This window comes from Anser anser (assembly GCF_964211835.1).
Source record: "Anser anser genome assembly, chromosome: 4".
NCBI classification, from domain to species: Eukaryota; Metazoa; Chordata; class Aves; order Anseriformes; family Anatidae; genus Anser; species Anser anser.
This window is the reverse complement of record NC_139724.1, coordinates 45,390,563-45,408,040: the sequence shown is the minus strand read 5'-3', so window position 1 is coordinate 45,408,040 and position 17,478 is coordinate 45,390,563. Positions and strand designations below refer to the sequence as shown.

The 17,478-nt window shown below is 36.8% G+C and overlaps 1 protein-coding gene across 8 annotated transcripts in view; it reads right to left on the bottom strand.

Moving 5' to 3' along the window:
• Nucleotides 1-17,478, bottom strand: part of PRDM5 (PR/SET domain 5) — a 114,609-nt gene that overhangs the window by 36,616 nt on the left and 60,515 nt on the right. For 6 of the 8 annotated variants that reach the window (XM_083835142.1, XM_083835143.1, XM_083835144.1 and 3 more), the window contains 4 exons: nucleotides 13,065-13,151; nucleotides 11,486-11,579; nucleotides 4,794-4,954; nucleotides 3,750-3,843 (listed from right to left, as the gene is read on the bottom strand). In XM_083835142.1, coding sequence (XP_083691268.1) covers nucleotides 3,750-3,843; nucleotides 4,794-4,954; nucleotides 11,486-11,579; nucleotides 13,065-13,151 — 436 coding nt within the window. Of the gene's footprint in view, nucleotides 1-3,749; nucleotides 3,844-4,793; nucleotides 4,955-11,485; nucleotides 11,580-13,064; nucleotides 13,157-17,478 lie in introns of all 8 variants that reach the window. The other 2 variants (XM_083835139.1, XM_083835138.1) reach the window with 2 other exon arrangements.

Here is a 17,478-nt window from a genome sequence, read left to right as displayed (position 1 = left end):
CCTTCCCTCTTATACATGCACATGCAGACATGTTCACTCACCCCAAACCAGATCAGTTTCTGCAAAAGGCCAAGTATTGTTAGGGCTCATTTACAGAGTCTTATTCTAAGATAAAAGAGGGAATAAAACTGCTTATTGAAGAAGCATGCATACATCTGTGAGTAGCAGTATTTAAGAACATGTGCTGCATATTGAATAAAAGCTTCTCTTTTTGTATACGAATTATTAAGCATATTAAAATTACAGTCCAAAGCAGAATGAATAGGATACACAAGAATCTTAGCTTTTATAAAGGACATAAAAAAAAAAGGAAGATAAAAATCAATGCACAATTCTTTGCAAAAGTACACTGCCTGGCCTTATTTTGTAAACACAGAGCAAATCCTCTTATACAAAGTAGCTAATAAAGGCCAGCCAACCACATGCACAGCAAATACACTAACACAAACATCTGCACCAGGACCTGAAACCTAATCTCTTAAAACATGAAGTTCCTTTTAATATTTATGCTTATGGTGTACCATTTAGATGCACTGAAAATTTGGTCGCAGCTGAAGGCTTATTCAAAAGATGAATCATCTCTTGCAAATGGACAGTTGGTTGGTTGGTTCACTTCTAGCTCAGAATTAAAAGTGATACTTTAAAGTCTGACCAAAAAAATAAAGAGGCCACATTTTTTTAACTGATTAATTCAAAACCACTGAATTTATTTGATATCAAGAGCACAAAGTATTCAACACTGCAACATTTCAAAACCAAACATCCATCACTAAATAAAGCAAGTTTGTGGCTCCACTCTCTTTGATGAACTCAAGATTTCTCAGAAAACGCTTGAAAAGTTTTCAAGGATTTTCACAATACAGTGAACTTTAAAAGGCATCAAATGAGCACTCAGCTTTTTTGTACTGTTTCCAAATAACATGGATTCCCTTCATCAACTACCCTTACTTTCTCTTGAAATGATGCAAGCTAACCCTCAGAAAGCTGTGCTTCACTCAGGCCCATTCTTAATCAGGCCCACTGAACACTGCACAGCTTTTCCACACTGAACAGCAGTTTCCTCTGGTGGTTGGTCTGCACGTGTTATGATCTTGGACAACTTAGCTGAAGTCTGTAGTCACAGCACAAGTCAAAACCATCCCTCCTGAAGTGCAACGTAAATCTAACTAGGCATTTTCTCACTAAACCTAGTATAAGGTATTACACCATGTAACTTAGCAATTTTTTTTAACCACCAAGAAGTCAAAACACATGAAAATGTGTATCGGTTGATTCTGAGTGGTGAAGGATGCAAATCACAAATCCCTCCATCAAAAATGTCATTGACATCACCATAGCAACTGGAAGGATCAGAGTTTATCACAGACCATTATAAATGAATTTAACAAGACATTCTTCCTGAATTTGTAACTCTCTTTAAAAGGAGTACTTCAAGATTTTTTTGATAACGAAGCCTTGAAAATTTCCTTCTACAGTGAGATTCTTTCATAAGCTGTTTTCACAGTGCACATTCTGTTACCTCCAACCTGTACCATCTCCTGGCCAGGCACCTTCTCCAGCCCTATTTAATTTACAAATGTACTGGAAAACTTCCGTGCCTTTCTACTTGAAGTAAATTCAAAATGCCATTGTACTGTTTCTTGCATAATAATGGCTGAAAATGTTGTAAGTCTCTGCCCTCAAGGTTAGAGGTCTCTCTGGTGTGTGGTTTCACAAAACTCACCTCATTCGCCTTTCCTAATTTGGGGAAAACCAGCTTGAGAGAGCTGAAACATTAAATGCAACTGGTAGCAGCACATGTGTGAAAAGCATTTTCACTCAGACAGCTATAAAACCTTGTCCCAAAAGCCATCTGCACTATCAGCTTGAAAAACTAAGGCCTCTCTACACTGTGCAAATTGATGTAGTTTCAGAAAAAGGCCCGTGAAATAAAAAAAAAAAGCACCCCACTACTAAAGGCAATAAAGCAGAATTGCCTGCAAAACACATTGGAATGTGAATCCAGAGATTTTACTGAAGAAGTAGAGTAACATTTTGATGTTCCCTTAAGCATTGGATAATCTATAACAATCTTAGTTTTCATCGGAGTCTCATATGCAAAAATAGAAGATTGAAGAATAACATAGTATCCTCACGGGATGGTAAGGTGAAGGTAAAGAAATATCCATAAACAAAATAATGAAATATCCATAAACAAAATAATCTTCTGAAAAAAGTTACCACATTAGAAATTTAGGCAGTCATAGACCCAGAAGTCTGTACTGATGTGCTGAGTGACTAACAACACTATCAAATTGCTTCCTTTGTACTCCCATCTATGCGTTTCTTTAAAGTACAGCCCAGGTCAGAAATAGGTTGGTCCTTCCAACAGGCACATTTCCCCAAGGGTTCTCTCAGTCTTCATACCACATGCTCCATGAGTGGGATTTTTGTTTGTTTTTTCCCTTCCTCTGCATCTTGAGGAAGTGACAAAAGAAGAGCAAATTTCATCTTAGGGGACAGAAGACTGAAGAGAAAGACATAGCACGTGAGATTGTGCAGGAAGGACTTTGAAAGGGTTGAGAAGATAGAGATGTAGGTGGAGAAAGAACAAGAATAAAGAGGAGGAATGGACAGAAGAGAACCGTTGTATTGTGATTGTGTCTTAGCAGGTTGGACCTTCAGTGTCTTTTGTGCCTATGATCACGGTATATGCTAACTACGTGTGCAGAACACTTATTCACAAGCTTATATGCACAATTTAAACATCTGCTATGAGAAGAAAAGATTCCAAACATGGAATTTAGCAAAGAAGAAGAGCTAAAGTTTAGCCATTTATCCTGACAATAGGACTGTGAAATTTGCTATTAGCTGGGGCAGTCAAATCTAAAATTGTAAAATATATCAAACTAGTTAAGACCCGTAATCTCAACAGGCGGTTCTAATAGACTGAAGTGATGGAACACTTGCCAAACATAGTGGAAAACCAAATGATTAGAAACCCCAATTCTGTCATCTCCCTACAAACCAAATTCGCTTATGTGGAGTGAATGGAACATCACAGGAAGACTATTTGTAAACCGATGCTTTGGCTGCCAAAAGCAAATCGATACCGTTTTATGTTGGAAACAAATCATCACAAAGAAACCCCCTTCAGTTACCTGCCATTTATTTGAAAAGAAAACACAAGCTCAGAAAACGAAACCTATATAAATGACAACATGACTAACTTATTCTCAATGTTTTTACAGAAGCACATAGGTAACGAAAGGTAAGGAAAAAGTAGTGCAATCAGGGTGGCAATATAAAGTCAGTTACATAACTCAGACCTAGAAGTACTATGAGAACAGCAGAATGATTTGGATGTTGCAACAGAAAATACATTTTGAATTAAAATGTACCCAAGGTAGAACATTCTAATTAGGGTAATGTGTAGGCCATGATAAGGTCAGAAGTTACAATGACATGAGATTAGAGTTTAAAAACACCTCAGAAACCAGACTTGAATGAACTCACAGTGTATGTTCATGTAAATACTCATATATACTGTATATACATATATACATATATATATTCATACATAATTACAGTTCAAAATAGAATCTGGTTTTATACATTAAGCAGGTAAAACATCTGAAAAGTGTGTTAGGCCTACCTGTAAATTCATACTTCTTTTTGTAGCTAGACAGAGCATTTGTACACAAATTTACAGATACCTTGACATACAATTAGATTTTTTTTCCTGATGATTATAATAAATATAACTGTACCTGTATGGCTTCGAATATGAACTCTCAGTGTTCCATTGCTTGCAAACTTCTGTCCACAATATGGGCAAATTTTCTCCTTTTCTCCTGTGTGAGTCTGCAAGGGACAAGGAAAGACAAGAATGAAAGTTATAAAGAAATGTTATAACTATTCCTTATAACTTATAACTTCCTTATAACTGTGAATACTCTTGTAGTGGAGTATTTTGGATTACTTCATTTACAATTGTTAATTTAAATGGGATAGGAAAAAAATAAGTTAAATGATATGTCCAGCTAACAATCTGGATTTCTAGATTTGCACACGACTCTTTTCAGATAGGGAAATTATTTTATTTATTTATTTTTTTTTTTAATAAAAGACATTGAATGTTCTTCATTCTGTAAAGTTCTTCATTAGATTATAAAAACCTTATCTCACATGATACATATCTTGCAGCAGCTGAAGGAAGAATAAATATCATTTCAATACTGGATGGACTTACATAATTTTCATTCCCCTACATCAGCGATATGAATGTTAAATCCATCTTGATTAGGATAGGGTTCTTTAGAAAACACATATATCTAACAGCAGTATTGGGGGATACCAGACAGACAGCTGGTATTCATTCCTAACAGCTAATGCTTTCCTGCATATTTTGGATACCACCAATAACACTAGAATCACGGAATCATCTAGGTTGGAAGAGACCTCCAAGATCACCTAGTCCAACCTCTGACCTAACACTAACAAGTTCTCCACTAAACCATATCACTAAGCTCTACATCTAAATGTCTTTTAAAGACCCCCAGGGAAGGTGACTCAACCACCTCCCTGGGCAGCCCATTCCAGTGCCTAACAACCCTTTCGGTAAAGAAGTTCTTCCTAATATCCAACCTAAACCTCCCCTGGCGCAACTACTGTATTAAGCACTTTAGGGTATTAAGCATCAACACAGCTTTATATTGAAAAGTCAGCAATGCAGAAGAATCTAGGCATTTTGTGTTTAGCCATAATCTTAAGGATACACAAGGAGTAAATATGAAATAATTTATTCTACTCACTTTTTTATGACTTTTCAGGACTGAGGGTGTCACAAAAGCTTTGTCACAGAGATCACACTTGTATTTCTTATGTCCATCATGTACAACTTGAATATGAACATTTAAGGTGTCCTTTCTTTTGAAAGTAGCATCACAGTGATCACACTTGAAGGTCCTCTCACCTTATAAAGAAGAAAACAAGGTTTAAAGATACCAGCTTTTTAGGGAAATACACTAATTTTTATTGTTTCATAAAAATGAATAAAAGCAGCAAATATAATTGAAGAGCTGGGTTCTGAGAACAGAAAGAGAAGGAATACCATATCAGATAAAAATGTCATTGGGAAATTAAGAAAGCAGAAGGTAGTTGTGGCAATAATATAGTCAGAAATGTAAGATTAAACTCTATAGCCAAAGGCAAAATGGCTACCTGTGAAAAGGAGCACAGGTTTTATCAGTACCTCCAGTAACAGACTCTCCTTATGGTAAAAAACAAGATGTAATAGGCTTCATCTTTTGAAACTTAAATGGTAAGAGATCTTCCTGAATTTAAAAGACTTCTCTAAAAAAGACATACATGCTTCGAGTAAGCTCTCATTCACATCAATAAAAAGAAACTCATATGACAAAGATGAAATAAATTTTAAGTGCTGTAGCTACTGTTCAAACTATAGTAATGTGGTTAAAGGTTATGACAGAGACATAATTAATATTACTAATAGTTTCAAAATTCAACTAAAGATCTCAGAGAGAGGAAGAAACATATTGTGAAAATTCACATTTGTGTTTTTAGAAAAGAAACAAGATAAGTGATCCTGCAGAGAAATCATTACAAGAACCTTCTTTTTATTGCTACTGTAAATGCAGAAGAGAATGTTCTCTTTTTATTTGTTAACTTCTTGATTAAGATTATATCTTAATAAATATCTGCAACATAGCACTCATTCAGAAATCAGTGGTGCTTAAGGTTACCTCCAGAACCACAGTCTAAACTGGAAATCAGGTGCCTATACCTGAAAAAAAGTTTTCCTAGCAACAAGTGCATTACAAAAGACCACCAACATAATTTCACAACTATCATCCACTTCTTATTTTTCAGGACAAAGGGCTAAGCTGCAACCTCCTGTTACATTTGAGTAAGACACAGTCTTTACATGCAAAAGCTAGTTTTTCCAGTAGCAATGATATACATATAGAGGTAACATATTTCCTTGATATGGCTCAACAAAAGGTTAAAATAATCCCAGTCTTGGTGCAAGTCCAAAGGCCAATATGAATGGAAATTGATTTCAGTATGCTGCATATTAAAGCCCATTTGATGCTACATGCCAAGGCACTGGAAAATGTTTTTTCTTGATACGTGAGTGCACATTAGTATTACACATATAGGTAACATATATGTAATACATATACAGGGCTCCATTTTAGAACCATTTCTCTTCAGTGTTTTCATAAACTATTTGGATGAAGGAATTGAAGGTTTTTTGAGCAAGTTCATGGACGATACCAAATTGGGTGGAGCTGTTGACTCCATCGAGGGTGGTAGGGCCTTGCAGAAAGATCTGAACAAATTAGAGAGCTGGGAAATCACCAACAATACGAAGTTTAACCAGAGCAAGTGCCAGGTCCTGCACCTGGGAAGGGGCAACCCTGATTATACATACAGACTGGGGGACAAGAGGATGGAGAACAGCCCTGCAGAAAGGGATCTGGGGGTTTTGATCGACAGCAAGCTGGACATGAGCCAGCAGTGTGCCTTGTGGACAGGAGGGCCAAACATATCCTGAGGTGCATCAAGAATGGCATTGCTAGTCGGTAAAGGGAAGTGCTTGTCCTGCTCTACTCTGCGTTGGTGCAGCCTCACCTTGAGTACTGTGCGCAGTTCTGGGCACCACAGTATAAGAAAGACACAAAACTGTTAGAGAGTGTCCAAAGGAGGGCAACAAAGATGGTGAAGGGCCTAGTGGGGAATACATACGAGGAGCAGCTGAAGTCACTTGGATTGTTCAGCCTGGAGGAGACTGAGGGGAGACCTCATTGCGGTCTAAAACTTCCTCATAAGGGGGAGCTGAGATTCAGGCACTGAGCTCTGCTCTCTGGTGACCATCGATAGGACCTGAGGGAACAGCTTGAAGGTGTGACAGGGGAGGGTCAGGCTGGATATCAGGAAAAGGTTTTTAAACAAGAGGGTGGTTGGGCACTAGGACAGGCTCCCCAAGGAAGCAGTCATGGCACCAAGCCTGCCGGAGTTCAAGAAGCATTTAGACAATTGTCTCAGACACATGATCCATTTTATTTTATTTTTTTTTTTGGTGGTCTTCTGGGGACCCAGGAGTTGAAGTCAATGATCCTCACGGGTCCCTTCCAACTCGGATATTCTATGATTCTATGACAAGTGAAGCTTATAAACAGTGGTGCCACAAGTACCCACAGACATTTCAAAGCCCAGATAAGCTGCTTCCCTCCTCCATAAATCAACCACAGTTGTCTTCTTCCCAACCCCCAAACTGCTCATTCTTTTTTCAGTTTGGAAACAAAGGCAGTTTTGTCTTGGATAACGCAAGAAATGCTAAAAGGTACAAGAGTATATGTTGTCTTACCCTAAAAATATTTCCAGTCTAGCTATTCAGAAAAAATGTCAAGATCAACAAGGATATATGCCTTTATGTGGAGGATTAACACTTGTACTGCTTCTAACTGCCTCGTGAATCTCTTCTGTTCTCATCTTGGGAACATGAGACCACACTGCTAACAAAGCGAGTCATCTTGGGAACACAGGACTGCCCTGCTAACCAAGTGAAGTCATTGCTATTTTTACTAAGTAGCATGCAATTTTCTATCATTTCAACAAAGGGAAAATATTTAAGTAACTTCTGTTGAAATTTACTTCTCATAAGAACTTATATGCTTATTGAATTTATTTAGTTGCCTATATGTTTCCTTGTCTCTCTTTTAATAACTTAGCTCCTGAAAAAAAATTGGAAAAAAAGGAAGCAATACCAAACCATTTGAACAAATTACCATGTCTTCTAAAGTAAAAAATATTTGTATGATGTCCATACACTTATATGATATCATCATGATTTATGACAAGATTTGACATTTGTTGAGTCTCAGGAGGATTCATCATTTTTATTTTACAGTTCTATTTGTAAACTTTCCTGTAATTTTCAGTACTGCACTTCTATTATGATCCGAGAAGATAACTTTCAAACAACAAAAAAAGATACAGTATTAAAAGATCAACCATTTTTCAAATAAAAGTCCTCCAAAGCCAGGCAGTCAGAACTAACTCATCTCTCCTGTGTACACACTATAATAATCTTCCACTATACACAGCTCTAATGTCAGCCAAGCCCTGGTGTCAGTTTGGCAAAATTTTTCAACAAACAAAATGATGGGAAGCCTAAAAATAGTGGGTTTTTTGTTGGTGGTGTTTTTTTTTTTTTTTCCAAACGTTATACTAGATAAAGGCAAATAATCATTGTTTCTCCTCAACTTCCTTTTTTAATCACAAACTGTATACCTCACTATAGAAGAGCCATCAGAACACTATCCCCACTCACAGTTGGCTCGCTGAGCAGTCTTTGGCCATTTTTCTTCTCTTTTTCAAACCATAAACAAAGATACATGAAAACTTCATAAAGAACACTAGCTGCAAAGAGTTTCAAAAGGTTCCTAAGTGGCATAAAGCAAAAGTATAAATCACTCGCAACAAGACATGAGCATCAAAATTCCCTGAGCAGCTTTGAAAATCCTCTCATGGAAAACTGCAGCAAAAAACAGAGCTACACAATTTATTTCATGATATCTCATGTTGTGATAAACAGAGAGATTTCATACAGTAAATGTAAGAGCATGCTGGTTGCTAAAGAATTGTCACTGCCAAAAACCAAACTCTTTCCACTGCCTTTGGTAGATAAAAGTATTATTAAAGGTAGCAAATAATTTTGAATATCTATGTATAAGAAATGAAGAAAGTTATTTTCTTTCTGCATTTTCAGTCAATAGGTTTGCACTATGCTAGATTAAGATGTTACAAAATAAAACATTAACAAAAAATACACATTCTCTTCAGACTTAGGCACTCTAGAAAGTGGAAACAAACAACAAAGTACATCATTGACTTCAGTTCTTGAAACCACTGAAGGAGGAAAACTTTTAAGGAGTGCTTAACATGAAACTATGGTATCAGTACCTGTAAATGCCTCCAAATATGGAAGCAGAGTCCTGACATAATATATCCTACAGCGTTTTCCCTCAGAAGTACACATCATAATGTGAATGTCTTTCCTTGGACTGTTCTTTTCTACTCCACTAATGTGCCCTCTTTATGACAAAAAAAAAAGAAAAAAGAAAAACAGGGCTACTTGTGCTTTACTTGAGAAGTGCAATCTTCAATATCCACTTCCACCAAGCCCTGTAAAATGAACTAATTATTATTTCTCTTACTATCAAATGTTCTGCACATAGATTTTTACACTAGAAAACAAATACATAAAAAGGGTGATGTCTTTCTCAACAGATAAGCTCCCCTTCATGGGTGCCTCCACAGTTCCAGAAAACCGAATGACCCAATAAACTGCTTTGAGTTACTCGTTCCTGTCAGCCAGATCTCTTATGGCCTCATGAACCAGTATATTTGATCTTGAGTTTGGAAAATTATATGCGTGATGTCTTGCATGTCTCACAAATTTCAAAACAGGTATGCCTGAAAAATGAGCTTTATGAAATACGCTTTTTTTTCTAGTAAATTAAGTTTGTAAAATAACTTTTAAGGCCTTCCATATCATTCTTCAGCATGCCTCCTTCTAAAACAATGGGATACTGAATTTAAAAGGAATGTATCGTGCAGGCTCAACTTCGTTTTTTCCTAGAGATTTCAAGCTTCACAAACAATTTTTTCTTTCCTACAGCACAGATCAGTAAAGCCAGCCAAACACATCTAGAGATGGTTTTGTTTCTCTCCTTTCTAAAGAAAGGTATGTTTCAGTGCTACGAGAGGCACTATTATCCAAATGTACCTGGACAATGCCTATAAATCTGCTTTATTTCACACCAACATAACCTGTCAATTTCAGAGTTATGTCATCAGGGGAAGAGTTCTATATTTCTTCACTTGGAACACAAACTCTTAGACTAGCTGACCTATTTGTTTTAATCACAGCCTTGAACTGAACTGCTTATTCTTCAGTTCATCCTAGTAATAACTTCCACTTTTTATTTTGCTTATTGGTCTATCAACATTTCTTTTATAAAAGGATGATAGAGATGCAGTATGACCATAAAGGTTTTGGCCCATGTTCTGCTGCATTAAGGACTACTTGTTAAGAAGGTCTGTTGTTTTTTGTTGTTGTTTTCATTTTTTTCCCCAAAAAACAAGAAGAGACAATCTTCCCTGTGATAAATAAAAATACCAAACATTACTATTTTAATGTTTTGACTTATTTTGGAGACAGTTTTACCTAATAAGGCAGAAGAAGTTACTAACTTTAAAAACCTTTGCCCCTCAACAAGACTGCTGTTGCACCAAGGAGGACTGACTAGTTCACAGGCTGAAATACTTGTATTTGCTTAAATGGTGGTGGTTCAGGAACACCTAAAGCCACAAATCATGTCCGATTCAAAGACCTCAAATTTCCTGAGCTCCCACACTCCTGGGGGTGGGGGTAGTGACGGGTGAAACGTGTTTTTATAGGGACTTTTACCTTTTACCAGTGCGGAAGATTCTGGACACTGTAAAATACTGCTTTTGGATATCCTGCAAACCTATCCACCTAGTCCACCTATCACTGCACAGAACATTGGAATACATATTTTACTGAACATTTTTGAACTCTCTCCTCCCCCCACAACATTTTTAATGTTTTACATTGGATAAAGATTTTACAAAATTCAGTGCTTTGTGAAATTGTGGTAGATTTAGAAGATAATTGTAAAAGAAGAAGCCAAACACTTCAGCCTAATAATTCATCTACCATAAACACTGTTATACTGGATTAAGAAAGGAAAGTCTACCTTTTAAATTATACCAATCTAAATACTCCTCATACCAAAGCACTGCCACCTAAGCTACGATAATTTTTAGATTATGAATATTTTTCTAAAATCTAAACTGCTGACAATCACATGGTTGAGTGGCAGCTTAGGGCTCTGTAAACATTAGATGGAGAAAACTCCATAGAAAATAAATCTTTACATAGTCATTTAAAAAACAGTACAGACTGCCAAGAACACATTACTCATGAGGGAAAACAGCCACGGAATTCTTCTGGGCTGCTAGTTATGTGCTACTGGCAGGAAACATTACCTTATAGTGAAGCCTGGACTGGCACAGAAGAGACAATCTCAGTCTCAAACTCTGAAATGGATTACCTACAAAAGCTGAGCAAGCCACCTACTTATCTTTGCTTCCATTTCTCCTTTCTTAAAATGTAAGTACTGCTATCACATTTAGCGCAGAAAGAAATCTCATCATCAGATCTCAAAGTATGGACAAATTTTCTACAGTGCATTTGGATTTGCATATAAGTGCATTCAAAGGCAAGGTTTGAATTTGGCCCTGTATTTTCTAACTCCCAGGGGACAGAGTTCAATTTTAAGACTAATTTAACATAGCAAGCTGTATATTAGAGCAAGGTGCATACATCAGTTTTTCTCAGTCAAATATGAGAAGTAAGGAAGTTCTTTTTCCTCTCTGAATTAGTACTTACTGTTATGGATTAGCAGATGCCTTTGTAGAGAGAATGGGGTTCGGAACAAAGCTTTGCATTCCTCACATTGGAATGGTCTCTCTTCAGAATGGGTCTGCAGATGAAAGACATGTTAGAGGCTCAGGGAAATCAATTAGCTGTCATTACAGTAATTATAGCTAATTTTCCAGACTGGATTCAGGAGGGGATATAATAACAATTTGAAGTATCAGGGGACAGGGAATTAAAACAATCATTCTGCCATCATCTTGAATCCTAAAAGTCAGCATAGCAGCTACTGAATTAATGTACCAACCCGGTCCTCAGAAGTGTTATATGAGGCAAGCATGTAAATAGAAACAAAAATACAGAATAACCAGGAGGAAAACTACAAGATCAGTTTCATTTCTTCATCAGCACTAACACTGGCCTTACATACTCACTAATACAAATAAAAACCTTAAAATTAAAGAGGTGTGCACAAAATCCTGTATTTTTTTTCAGTTAATGTTAACATTAAAACAAATCTGATTATCCCAAGATAGCAGTCTAAAATTTGGCAAAGAAAATTTCTCAAATCATGAGACTACTCTTGCATATCCTTGTTTGAACTTCATATTCTAAAAGAAACAAAAAGCACACAGAAGCATCAGAACTAAGATTTTTGTTTGTTGTAATAAAAATTCACCATAGCTGAGAAACAGTCTCAATAGCCTTCAAAAGGAGAAAAATAGAAACAGCCCTCAAAGCCACAAATAAAATAAAAGGCTAAGTTTGGATGAATCTCACAAACTGCAGAGTTGCAGAAGCATGTTTCTTTTCTTGAGCTTGGGAAACATCCAGCTTCATCCTACTGTTGTAAATTTCTCTTTTCCTCTCCACATTTCCTAGCGATATTGAGTGCTATCCCACTATAGATAGTAAACTAATCTATACAATTTTTCTACCCAATTTCCTACTATTTTTTGTAAAGGAAAGTACATTTTTAAAGCATCAGTGTCTGAACATGGTATTAGCTTGCAAAAACCTTAAATGGAAGCTGGAGTGCCAAGGGGAAAAAGGGATGGCCAGTAAATGTTCAGTAGTATGTACGAAAATAGGAGAATTAATTAATTTTGTAGGGTAAGGGTAAATACTAGCATGGTACATGTGCATCTGATCCATTTCTGCTTTTGGCAGAAAAATTCCTAATACCATATGACATTTATAGCTATCCCTTAAAATGGGGAGGGAAAGAAGGACTATGGGGAGCCAGTGTAGTAACTTACATGTAAATTCACAGCCTCAAAACAAGACTGATTTTTAACACAAATGTCCTCTCACATAAATAACAGTGCCGAAACATTAGAGTACTTGCAATGTTATAAAGAGGTTTTGGACTCAAAGTGAATTCTTGGACCCCAAGCCTACGTCACTTAAAGCAAAAATGCAAGTGGAGCACTGTCAAACACATGGAATATATTACAAGTTATATAAAATCTGCTGAATCCAGCTGCTAGAGGTTTACATCACAGTTTGCATTAGCTGACACCCTGCTTGGCAGTCTCAGCAGTTAGGCCAAGGATTGACAGGACATGAAGAGACTGAACTACCCTCTCACCTCAATAGGTGGTTCCTCCAGAACAGGGTTGAGACATATTGACGAGACACTGTGGGGAAGCTCGCAGTGCTGCTGTCTGTGCTGTACCTGTTCTGTGGATAAATAGAAGGGTTCAGTCTCTAAGGCTGTCAATCTGGCACCTTTCACGAGCGCAAATTTCATGTCATTTACTTTAAAAATGCCCTGTTTTAGAACACTTGAGTGATAGTTCTGAAGAGCACAGTCACTTGCATATAATTCCTTCTTAGCATCCTCTTGCCACTTCTAGGCTTTGACCAAAATACAAGAATTCACCTACATTTCTGAATTTCACTACAAATGTCTAACTAGTCATACCCACATGCAAGGGTACATAGATATCCCATCTCATCTGCCCCATCTGTGAAAAGCCCAGAAACAAGCTATGTGTGTTACAAAAAGCCATGAAAATCTTAATGAGCAAAGGTATCCCTGCAAACAAGCACATTAGTTCTAATACTGTCCTCCTATGATCTACTAATAGGTTCCAGAAAAGAGAGAGCTTCCATTCAGTCAGAGAAGGGGCAGAAAATGTCAGCTGTCAAGGCACATGCTCTTTGAGATGCATGTGTCAACACCACTGTCAAACCTCTTCACTTAGTTATGCAAGCTTGGGATCAACTATGAGCAGCACATTTATACTACAGGAACTCCAAATCCCGAAAGTAGGCCAGTATATTTGTCAAGCTTACATTAAATATTAAAAAATAGCTAACAAGTTTACTAAAAGCTGCTAGAAGAGACGGTATATACTAAATAGCCATACAATCTGCTATATAATAGGATACATGTACATATCTGGTAGCAGGTACACAGTGCACACATAAATAAGGCTTTGTTGTTTAGCTATATATAAGTACACGGCAGTACAAAGCAATAGACTACGCTCATACAATTAAATAACTGATTTTATTTTTGGATAGGGGTCCCAGCAGCATCTTGCAAAATGCACTAGACTGCTCTGGATTTACATACGGAAAAATGGACTGCAGTTGCTCTCATGAGAGAGATTTCTATAATTGCCTTCCATTCAAATAAGATGAAACATCCAGTATGGAAGTCTGCAGCATTAGAATTCAAAAAAAAGAAGGCAGTCAAACTAAACAATGTGAGTTGCAGTCTCATTTTACAACCTGAATTAGAGCAGAATATAAGCAGTACATATTGCTAACATTGCAATTAGTTTCAGTGACCTGATGTTCTACCACTAAATAGAAGCTTTAGACAGTTTTCTAAACTATCCATAGCTTTTTCTGTCATTCAGTAGCAAGTTAAGCCTTGAAATGCATTAAATGTTTGGATGCAGTACTGCAATGCTTTATAATCACAGTCCAATGAGAAAGAGTCTGTCTAGACTAAAAAAATACCATTACTTTATTTTGTGCTACTTCTTCAGCAGACATTCCCAGCAGACTGGAGAACGGAAAATAAAGCACAAACCCAAAACGGATGTTTTTACTGTTGTCTCCTCTAGAGGAGATCCAAATTGCTGAATGAACCTTTCCACTGTTAAAATGCCAGTAGGACCATAAACAACAGTACAAAACCAAAAACTCCTACTATATTATATACATTTCCCTCTACTTGCATATTCACTATGTAGAAAAACACAATTTATGATTCTATTTGATTACAAAAATTAAACACATTTCTTTAAATTGTTTTCCATGTTTATATCCCCTTAAATACTTTAAAATAGAGTAAACAATTCCTTTCTAACTTCCTTATTTTCTGTTGGATACCACTGATTACAGTATTTTGAAAGGTACAGAAATTATAGATGCTGGATTAGGCTCATTTGGATACAGTGTGGACACTGGCGTCTGTCATCAGAAACTGTACAAAATGAAGTCATCATTCCACAAAAAGCCTGCACCTCCAACCCTTTAAGGTTTGCAGATAGCCATTTTCAGAAGAATTCAGTGCACTTTTTGGACAGTCATATAATCAAAGCAACTAAGGATAGGCTTTTAAGGAATATCTCATGGCAGCCTTTCCTACAACAGCATCTGTGGAAGTTCAAACCCAGCCCAAGGCTACCCATTCCCAGTAGAGAAGATGAGGGAATACAATTGTTTTAAATCATTATGCTCCCCAGGACCAAATATCCCTGGATTAACCATAAACCCTTTAAAATCCCATGTCTGGTGACCTACTTCTGCTCACTGTCATTTCCTCATATTTTATTCTCTGAACTCATCCTCTATACATAGCAAAGTAGCAGATGGAGCGAAAACTTTGCATTGTCCTGTATAGAAGTAACCTGCATTACATGGCACAGAATATTCACATTCATCCAGTCTGTCCTGAATGAAAAGTGACTACTTTTATCTGTAACACAATACTGTGCTCGTCTCTTAATTTCAGGTATTATTCTGTTCCTCTTATCTGCTTATCTTAACATACCTTCCCACTGTTATGCCTGCACAACTACTTTTGAATATGCAATGTTAGTGGCATTTTCCACTGCAATAACACAACTTTAATCCTTACACTTTGTCACAAAAAATGGAACCATATTCTTCCCATGACCACTCAGTGATTTAGTCTGAGCTTTTTCAAGACATTTGAGCTCTTTCCACGCTGCATAACACTATCTCCAAGCAAGTGACAAAGCAAGCTTGCACATGCACCTACGCAGAGTAGCGTAGTGCTTGTGTGCAGCAGCAGTACATCAGAGTGATACCACAAAAAGACTAATGGTTCCTGCCTCTCAGATCTGTACCTACAAGGGTGTAACGAGTGCTAAGTTAGGGTTCACATCCCAGTGCTCCACTAAGCAGAGTAGATGTGCTCATAGCAAAACCACTGTGTATCTTCCAGTGAAATGTGAGGAACTAATCTCCTTCTGTACCTTTGAAATGACCATTCACTTACATCCGAGAAATATTTTAAAGCATCTGTTGTGAGAGCCAAATGTCATTTTTATTCTGATACTTCCAAAAAAAAAACCAAAAAAAAAACACAGATCAAGTAGCCTCCATAAAGGAGTAATTCAAAAAAGCACTTATAATTTCAATTATAACTGAGGTCAATTTTTCTTGCTTCAGAAGAAAATGAAACCTAGAGTATGGTCTTAAGGGAGTACACATCTGAAGACTCATTAAAAACCTGAGAAGAACAAATACACAGAAGTATGAGAAATAAAAGTTTACATTTCCACTCTTACTGGTTCATCATTTCTGTGACCAAGCAACAGAACTCTCACTCTCTTCCCTCTGTAGTAGTACAGCCCTGCCTAAATAATGGCACTTAAAACTATTTTGTCATCACAAACTAACGTATACTTGGTTTACACTTTACAATTTGTTTTGTGTATACATATTCATATTTCCCTCTATTATCTCCTACCTCTCCTTGTTTACCTTTGTTAAAGATATGTTACTTACTGGACTGAAGATTTTAGGGACAGCTAAGGCCAAATCTAGGCACCTTGTTCTGCTAATCAGTATCTTTAAAACTTCTATACTCAGTAGAAACATAGGTGTCTCAGAAAAGCAGCTCAGGAAATCTACATCAAGTCCTGTCCCTCAGTCTTATCCCTTCATTTAGCAAGTGAAATTAGAAACCTAAATGTAGGTGGGTGAATATGCACAAGTGTTTGGGTAAACTTTATGTAAAGACACAAATAAGTTTTTCTCATTATAGGACAGGATCAATTTACAGCCAGTACTATGTGCAAACAGGTTCAGAAAATAAGTATTCCAACATGCTTTAAAGAATTCTGTCAAAATTAGGTACTTGCTAACACTAAATTTTAATGTTTCTCCTATTATGTGGAGTCTCTAATCCCTGACAGACACAAGAACCAATTCTGTGACATTCTTTTATGCAATCCTTGCTTATGTTAGTGGTGCTGCTGTTTTGAACACTGAAAGTGGGTCAAAGTGTTCGCTCATTATTCATACTTAACCCAAAGTCCACTCACAGCCAAAATTCCCTATCAGGAATCAGCTGCAAATTAACCTAGGGAAACACATAAAAACTATTCATTTAAGATACAGAAGTATCTGTCCAGACAGTTTTCTATGTGTTTTCTTAGAATATATCCAATTTGTGAGATTCTGCCCCATTAAAGTCTAAAACACAAGATGTAACCACAACATATATGGGAGTGAATCTTGTCTTTCAGCAGATTTCTGCTTGTTTTCTGTTTTAGACAGTCATCACCATTTTACCCTATGAGAAGCATTATTATTACTCTAATATGATTTATTGCTGAAAGTGCAAGAGATAGTGCAAAGATCCTGTGCCAAATTCCCAGATGGCATATAACATGAGCCAAACTGCAAAAGACTTGTAAGTGTGGGTGTATCAGCTTCATCAAAAGGGGGAAAGAAAAGGGGAAAGTAGAAAAATAAAATAAAATAGTGCCAAATATTGGGCACAAAAATAG